The sequence below is a fragment of the Acartia tonsa genome, chromosome 3 (genome assembly GCF_053477335.1).
Source record: "Acartia tonsa isolate MP-2025a chromosome 3, ASM5347733v1, whole genome shotgun sequence".
NCBI classification, from domain to species: domain Eukaryota; kingdom Metazoa; phylum Arthropoda; class Copepoda; order Calanoida; family Acartiidae; genus Acartia; species Acartia tonsa.
In genome coordinates this window covers 15,756,933-15,766,163 of record NC_137262.1, presented here as the reverse complement: position 1 = coordinate 15,766,163, position 9,231 = coordinate 15,756,933, and the positions used below count along the sequence as shown (strand labels likewise).

The following is a 9,231-nucleotide window of genomic DNA, read 5'->3' as shown; positions in this document are numbered from 1 at the left end:
TGACAAAAATTTTAATAAAACCGGGGATCTTAGCTTCCCTTGTTTAGGTAACAAAAAAGTTTGGGGTGATAGTGATTTATGTGATGAAAATTTAGAAGAATTATTAAATGAAATGGAAACTATAATAATATTAAAAATACTTTCGAATGAAAAAAGTGTGTGTGTTTGGCTTGATAGAAAGCATGCATTTAAACAATATTTTAGTGATAACTCAAAATCTTTTAAAAATACTGAAAGTACACATGAAAAAATTAAGGTTTGTGATAATTTGCAAGAAGATTTAACGAGTGAAAGAGTTAGAATATATGCTCATATGCTGGATGAAGTTATGAAAAGAAGTAAAGTGGAAGATTTATGTTTTTATGAAGTGGGAATCCAGTCTAAAACGTTTGAAGGTAGGTCATGAAACCATTTAAGAAGTTCAGTTTCCATACCTTTTGCCCCTAGAGACCATTAATATGGATATATGCTATATATTCAATCTTAATCTAATCCACGGACAACTGTCTATAAAACTATACAGTAAACTGTGAAGGAAAGCCCATTTATTTCAAGACAGTACAAGAAAAAATTATGGTAATAAACAGAGCAATTTATGCAAGAAATTGGCTCTTTCCCTTAAATTGCTTAGCGATCAACACGCCCCCTTTCTAATATTATAAATAAGATGGTGGGCTTCTTTGTTCTTCTGTACAATTTGAAGGGAAACCACCGGGGAAAAAACATACCTATTCCGGTTTACAGTTTTTTAAAGCCAAAAATAATTAGATAATTTCTAAATCTTAATGATCGTTTTAATGCACATATTTTAGGCGAGGACAAATCTTTATATTTGCAAGTTGGTGCTGTCCTAGGGGAAACTGGAAAGAAAGAGTCACAGAGCATCCATCAATTCTCCAGGAAGGAAGGAAAGAACAAAACATAATAAATCCTTATTGTCTCATAGTTTAAAGAATTAAAATAATTTATTTTCTCTTATTCATTCGAATCCGGTGGATAGGAACCGGTTCTCATCCATACGTATTATATCCAGCTTTCTACGAATATAAAAATGTACAATCATTCGGCACCTCGGGGCTAAAAAAACTGGTTTTAATCTTAAAATTGTACATTTTTATATCCGCGGAAACAGGGTTTCGGATCCGGATCTGGATCCGGATCCGGATCCGCAAGGATCCGCATATTTTTGGGTCCAAGGATCCGGATCCGCAAAAAAATGCGGATCCGGATCCTTGGACTCAAAAAAATGCGGAAAAAATGGAAAATTCTACCTAAATTTATATAAAATCTCAGACATTCTCTTGATGAGAGCCAATCTTTAAGGTTTAGGGTCAGACTTGAAAATTAAAAGTAATTTTGACTTCGAATTAAAGAATAAATATTTTTGAAAAATTTGGTGATTTTATTTTTATTATCAAGGATCCGGAACCGGATCCGGTAGGATCCGGATCCGGATCCACACTGACCCAATTTGGAGGATCCGGATCCGCAAAAAATCAATGCGGATCCGAAACCCTGCGCGGAAAGCTGTTTATAATACGATGCGAGAAATAACTATTCTTGTATTCATTCGAATCCGGTGGATAGGAACCGGTTCTAATCCATACGAAAGCGGTTTATAATACGATGAAAGAAATAACTAATCACTATGACCAAGTATGGACGGGACATGGAACTGTAAAGTATACTAATACCCAAGGTTTTTAAAACATGTTCTTTCATTAAATCTTGATTAGTTGGCCTAAACTAGTAGTGTATAAACTTTATCACCAATAATTTCATTCTAAGTAAGAATAAGGTGTATAGTTTCCATAAATTTCTAAAGTTAAGCTAAGGTTACTTTCATCTATTTTTATTAAATAGGGAAAGGGTGGGATGCATATGCAACCATCCCGTAATCAGTTTAATGGAAAGTATGTTTATCAAACTTTACTGTGACCTTCCAATAAATGCTCAGGTCTTTGAAGATTTAGAATCACAGGACTCTGAACGAAGAGAGGAAGAAGAAAACGAGACTGACCAGCAGGCGAGGCTGGAGGCCCTCACCAAGGCCCAGGTCAGGTTCAGTTTGACCGCCAGCAGCCCGGCCAATCAGCTTAAGATTAATAATAAAGGGTACGTTTTACTTGGTCTCTTGTTATTTCACCGTCTTTTTATAAGGTGGCTTCTTTTTTAATTATCATAGCTTTTTTGGGGGGTATTTAAATATCATGATTGGAGGAAATGTTGGAAAACATTTAAATCATAATTGTCCCCTTAGTTCAAAAAACACGGTGTCATTTGTATGCCCAAAAAGTTGAGGGATTTTTTATTATATCTTTATAGTGAAATGATCAAATTTTTCAACCAACAATTCAAATCATCAGAAGGGGTAATTTTGTTTGTAAAGACGATTAATTTATCGGCTGAACGCACGCTAGTTATTGAGAAGCTGAGTTAATTCTTGAAAAAGTACGAAAAGTAACTATTCTATTAGATTTTAAATCCCTTGCACAAATATTTTTTTGTATAAACAGAAAACAGTTTTGTCAATATATTATACTGTTATATCTAGCCTTTTATATTAAGTACCGAGTATTGTTTTTATCTCTACTTTAAAATTTCGGTAACTGCTGAACCAAATGAGTTCTCCATTTTAGGAAGGCTCTTAGGTCCCTGGATGTCATTAGGCTATTTTCTGCACTTTAAGCTATTTTATTTTAAAGGGAGGGGGCGGAAGTGACACTATTTGAAACCAAAACTAAAACTCAAAGGAACTCAACCAAGAGTTACAGCTCTGATATTTGGCATGGCAGTTGCTATAAAGAGGTTCAATATGGAACTGTGAAGAAACGGCGGCGGAACCGCCGCTCCCGCCGAAAACTGCTGTTTCCCGCCGAAATTTTCTTGGCCTTTTCTTGCCAAAATAAACAATTTGGAATCATCTGAGACAAACTTATTTTTCATAACATTTCCCATATATTTTCTTTTGACACTTGATTTTTCTCCATATTCAAACATTTTCAACATATTCAAAAAATATCAAGTGCAAATATTATGATTTTTATTTGTTTAAAAAAAAGTCTCAAATGATTCCAAATTGTTTGTTTTTTTGTGAGAAAACGCAAAAAAAAAATTTGCGATTTCGCCGCCGTATTTTTACAGTTCCATGTTGTCCCTTTTCAAAATTCTCCATTAGCTAGAATGATACAGTCATTCTATGTTACTTACATTGTCGATATGTGTGACTTAAATATACTTATTATAGAACAGCTTCTCTAATAGAAAGGTGGAGGGTGGTCAGTCGTGCTACTTTTACTTTAGGGAACTCAGTCCCAAAAAAAGCTTTTGATAATTATAATTAAGTTTACAGCAGGGAATTGTGGTTCTCTCGCCGTTTTTTTTCCTTCAAAGTTACAAACATTACTGCAACAAGCAAGGGAAATCGATCCTTTTTTTTTTGTTTGAGTTTCTTTCTTTTCGGTTTTGTTATAAAATGCGTCTTATCATCCGCCTCCCCCCTTTAAAAAGTTAAGATAAATCCTTTATGTTAAAAAATGCTTGAAAATAAAAAGTAAATATAGAATGTAAAAAAAGTATGTTTTCAACATAATACTTTTCTTCTTAATTGTTTGTAAACCAGATCTGTTTGTTATTTATTTCCTAGAAAAAAATGTAGTTTACTCTAATTGGAAACTAAACCCTCTTATTTTTCCATCCTCTAACTTTCGTTTTTAGTTGCAAATCTTCTATATATAATAACTCTGAACTGCATAAACATTTCTGAGCCAGCGACTTATAATTTATTAACACTCACAATACATCTAATTGGCAGGGGTGTATATTCTCTAACAATAGAGAATATACAAATACACCCTTCGAATTTTATTCGATTTTCTATTTAAGAATTACAATATGTAACTCAATTTTTTTTGTTTGCCAAGGCATTCCATCTTCCCTTACTATAGATGTATCGTGTCATATTTATATCTATTGTCATCCTTGTTATTTCACTAAACGTCACGTTTTCTTTAAAATTTCTTCTACATATGTCAGACTTGAAAGTTTAAACTTTTCTTTTCAAAAATTTAAATATTTTAAAATAAGTTTTTTTTCTTCAAATTGTACTGATTTTGTTTATGTTTTAAAAGGCAAATATTTTCATAATTTCAAATGTTTGTCCGTCTATAAAATGAATCAAAGCAAAACGTGATTTTTCTTGGTTTTTAAGTATTATTGAAGATAAATATCTTGAATTTCTTGACTCAGTAGGTACTCTTTATTTATAAAACTTACTTGGCATTTGGCTTTTGATAAGGGGGGGCATTTTTTTCGCGCCTTTTCCGTAAAGTTAAGTGTAACCTTATCAAGAACAGTTTGACTTCATAATAACATTTGACTAAAAGGTTAAATCTAAGACTCGTAAAAATAAACTCCTTTAATGCTTCGCTTGTTAATGGACGGCATCATCCTTGTTATGAAATATTTCTTGGTTTTGTAAATATTTTATTCCATAACTTATGTAGGTATGATATATTAGATTTTATATTTGAATTTACTTTCAAAGAAAAATAATATTATTTGGAAATAATTTTCTTGGCTGGAATTTATATCAAGAAATTTTTCAAACTTTTTGCCAGTCAAAAATGTAAAAATAAGTGAAGAAGTGTTGCGCCCCTACCATATTAGGGGCTCTTTATTCTAAAGGGGATTTATTTGACAACATCATTAGCCAAAAAAAAAACAAGATATAAAGATTTAAATTACAATGCTTAAAACCAATAAACCATCCTAAGAGTTAATTTCAAAATTAGGATAGCCTAAAGCTATCCTGATACCCTTTTGAAGCTTCCCTAAAATGGACAACTCAATGAGTTATGTAGTTTGGCAGGATCTTAACGGACAAACAAAAAAACATTACTACTATAATTAAAAGGATTATCACATTTAAATTAATCTTTCCAAAGACATTTGAAGATTTGTGTTACAACCAAAGATGCTTATAGGAATAGTTGCATGAAGTGCATTTCAGATAAATGATTTCATGCATAAGTTACAAGTATATCATCAAACATAATATAATTTTGTAATACAAAAAATAACAAACAATTAGGCACAACTAAAAATAGTCGGCATGCTGTTTTTTTGTGAAAATAAGCCAGCTTAAAAAATTGCATATATCACAAGAATATTATTAAAACTACCTGTTAAAAATTGAAATATTTTTAAATAAATTCCCTATAAATGTAGTTTAAACCCTTGGACAGGAAAAAATTGCAATTCACTAAATTCAAGTTTAAATGCATTTCGTGCAACTACCTCGTTCAATTAAAAAAAACGAAATTATACACTTCATTAATTTTTTCTCTCAATGTTTTATCAATGCAAAGGTTTTAAATTAATAAAACAATCCATTAATACTAAAATATTTTTTAGGCGCGAAGCTGTATTTTTGCTATACAATTGTGCACGAGTCGTACAGATACTGTACAGTTTTGAACAGAGTGTCAAGGACGGGGTTTATCCACCCTTGCCTGATGTTGTAGACTATACGTTGTTGGACACACAGGTATACACTTGTTATAGAGTTGCTAGGTACTCTTTCATTTTTTATTTTGCGGGGTTTCCCACAAATCGCATACCACAAAACTAACTTTTTGAACAACTATTTATGATGCATCATGATTTTGGTTAGGTTAAGTTAGAGTTAAAAGAGTCATACAGGGTTAGTACCAACTAGCTTTAAAATAGATTTGAGTGAAGGTTCCTTTTATTCAATTGTCTTGTAAAAAAACTTCAGAAGTTGTTTTTTTTAGGAAGAATGGGAATTGCTTTATGTTTATATTCTGCCGTACAAAGATGTACTTAGAGATGCTGTGCTTCATGGAAAACTTCACAGAATACCCATACATCTTATAGGTGAGTTTATTGTAAAAGCTAAGCTTTTTCTATAATTTGGGTGTGTACGTAACGGATGACTCTTCTTGTTAATTTAGACATGTTAGAATTGTCCTATTAATTTCAAACTTTGCATGATGATTCCGACAACAGTTTGATATAAATTAGGGATGGGAATCCGTCGAATTTTTGGGCCGGATTCGGATTCCGGATTCTGAAGGAATCCGTCAAAAAAAGTGACGGATTCTTGCGGATTCCGGATTCTTATTTTTGGCGGATTCCGGATTCGGATTCCGGATTCTAGCAGTATTTTAAAAGGCCGTCCGTCATAGAGGGATAGCTTTTTTCATTAATTTAACACTATGTTACTTGGTTGAAGCCTTGATTTGTTTAAAGTGTTAAAGTGTTAAACATTTACATCACATTAGTAATTATTAAAATTTGTTATGTACAAAAAAATTTAAGAGGGAGTTGTAAGAAAAAACTCAAGACGGTAATTTTAGCCTACAAATTTAGAATCCGGAATCCGCTATAAAAAACGGATTCCGGATTCGGATTCCAAAATAGGCCGAAAATTGGGCGGATTCCGGATTCGGATTCCGGATCCGGATTCCCATCACTAATATAAATATATATAACAACTCGATAATCTATCAGAAAGTCTCTACGACGTCCATTTAAAACATGCTGATTTTTAATGCTGATGCTTGTTTGTCATTTTAGAGTTTCTCTTTATGGTTGTTGTCATCTCTGTTTTCTTTTTTCTCAAGTAGACTATCATAAATCCAAATTCGAAAAAAATACTAATTATCGTTGTTGACTTTTTGTTTTAAATAATACTTTTTGCACACTCCTCTTATGTAAAATTGGATTCATTAGCCATTCTCTGATTAATTATGAATATTTATTATTATGTTAACCTTATCTGAATTCAAAATATTATATTTATGAAATAACAAGTTCGTATTTACAATTATAACGCTCCTTGAACTTTTTATGCGAAAAAAATATTTGTATAGTAATGAAACTATGGTTAGAAATATTATTATCTAACTTTTTTTTTAGAGTATACTCTTTGAAAGTAGTTTGTCTTACCTAACGCTAATCACCATTAAGTTAACGACTAGAATTCGTAAATATTTTATCATTATCTCAAATCTTATATAAGGACTAAGGGCGTGTGGGTTGGGGTTTTCTCATCCCCTTGGAAATTTACTTTGGTTTGGGCTGCATTTCCTTTTATTTCGGTTCCTCAATAGTCACTCCTTTTAGCAAAACCCCGTGCACATTAAAAATAATAAAACTGTACTAAAGTTTTTTTTTAATAATCAGATATTTTTATTTCGTCTATAGTATGTTGCTGCGCTACTTATGACCATAACTGTCCATGTTTTACATACAAATAAGTGAAAAATAATCTTGAATTGACACGAGAAAAATATTTTTCACCCGGGTAGAAATAATTGGGAATCGTTATTTTGTTTTGATTCTTTACTTGAGCAAAAATACGTGATCATATACGTCTGTCTTCAAATTATTCTAAATAAAGTTGTGAAAGTTGTAGAGAGTACGAATAAGTACCAAAGTGAAACGAGGTTGTTCGTCTTTAATGTTCTCTCTAACTGCTGAACCCACGATGTTCTTAAAAGTATCACATCATATACTGTTATATTAAACAGGCATTAGGAATATAAATTCGCATAGATATTAAAAATCTTAATTCTTTTCCTTTGAAATACCTTACTTTATAAAGCATACATCATTTTTTAGCTTTCTTGTCGGGTTGTTTTGTAGAATCTACAATAAACCTGCTTCCCATAGCAATGGATATTAAGACAGAGGAAAATTGCCGTCAATTTAGCTTGCTGATATGGAACTTGTTTATTGGTCAGTTCGTTCATCCAGTGGAGTCGTTTTATTATCTCGCTGCAAACTTTACTTCATTAGGAACATCAAAACCTGGTGTAAGATCCAAGTAATGATATATTTACTCCCTTAGCATGAGATTATTTGGCCTTCTTTCATGCAGTGTTTGTTTTTATGAGTATAGCTCTATCTTGTCTTGATTAATTTTAATACAGATGTGTCAGGGATCCTAAGGGATAAGACAATGAACGATAAATTGATGTAAATCCCCAGTGATGATAAATAACATTACCCCTTCTCTAGATTTAAAAGTTGACACCATTCGTTTGAAACCAAACAAGTATAATTAAATAAAAGTAGCCTAATTTTTGAGCCAACGAGTAAGATAACGCTATTGTGATAATAATACCAGTTTTAATTACAGCCTAAAATCCCCCTCCTCCTTGCAGTTTTGTTGTCTATAATGTATAGATTAAAATATGTTATGTTCAAGAAATTCCAAGTATAATTATCACAAATACTTGATGATAATCTCTTTACTTGAAAAATTAAATTTTAATGAGTTTAGGATTGTAGGAAATCCCTAATTGAGACATTAAAAGCCACGTGACGCAAAAATTTGATTAATATATAAAGCGTAGGTATAAAAGCTTTTCATAGTTTAAAATATCTAGTCCTAAAAATATTTTAAAACTTTTGGAAATAATCCTAATTATTTAAGGATTAAGCAACTGTTTGTCACGATACTACTCCCGCGTGAAGGTGCTGCGAGACCCCCTGCCGAGCACCCTGCCCACCATGTATGCCAGGATCAGGTTCCTCTCACATATACACGACATCATCCTGGACGGATTGGAGATCATGGGCTTGACGCCCCTTAAGAAGTTGTAAGAAAATGGACTAGTTAATTTAAGATTCTAAATGGATAAGACTATGGACTAAAGATTGATGTTCATTCCAATTGATGATAAATAAAATTACCCTTTTGTAGATTCAAATAATTAGTACTAAAAAGTTTGGAGACAGATAGTTTCCAAAAAAAATTTGAGTACTAGTTTAAATTCTAGTTCAATTTCCCCTCCTACCCTGACAAAACTATTTCTTTTTATTTTCGTTACAGTATTTTTTTGCGAAAAATAACACAGAAAAAAACATAATTGTATTTCTGTTTTTGGCATTAATCTGTTATTGAATGCGTAAAAAGTATTTATTTTTCTAATTATTTTCCATGGAAACAGATTCAAGGATTGGATGGATAAAGCCGGGAGGTAAAACTTGAAAAATTAACCAACAAGAGTTTTGGACAAAAAGCTAAATTTGCCATTGGCTGATTTAATCTATACATTTTATTCCCGGCCCCAAATCCGCTTCTTTTACCGCAGAATTAAGCTGAATAAAAACCTTTATCGGCTCGTGTTATAGATAGTTTTCCACAGATAGTAAAATATAATATACTAGCGGCTTCGCCCCTAGCCTCTAGGGGCTTTG

The 9,231-nt window shown here is 32.1% G+C and overlaps 1 protein-coding gene across 1 annotated transcript; it reads left to right on the top strand.

Annotated features, from left to right (window-relative positions):
• The first annotated feature begins 313 nt into the window (after window positions 1–313).
• Window positions 314–9,182, top strand: LOC145314775 (DALR anticodon-binding domain-containing protein 3). Its single transcript, XM_080154852.1, has 6 exons — window positions 314–395; window positions 813–905; window positions 1,959–2,115; window positions 5,416–5,548; window positions 5,796–5,898; window positions 8,465–9,182. Exons 1-6 carry the CDS (start codon window positions 314–316, stop codon window positions 8,632–8,634), a joined length of 738 nt encoding a protein of 245 aa, XP_080010978.1. The 3' UTR covers window positions 8,635–9,182.
• Window positions 9,183–9,231: the final 49 nt, after the last annotated feature.

Bases quoted from the DNA above. Each gene is read 5' to 3' on its own strand.
- LOC145314775 (XM_080154852.1), top strand. From the start codon at position 314: ATGCTGGATGAAGTTATGAAAAGAAGTAAAGTGGAAGATTTATGTTTT. The intron at 396-812 runs GTAGGTCATGAA...CACATATTTTAG, and splicing joins CCAGTCTAAAACGTTTGAAG to GCGAGGACAAATCTTTATAT. The intron at 5,549-5,795 runs GTATACACTTGT...TGTTTTTTTTAG, and splicing joins ATACGTTGTTGGACACACAG to GAAGAATGGGAATTGCTTTA.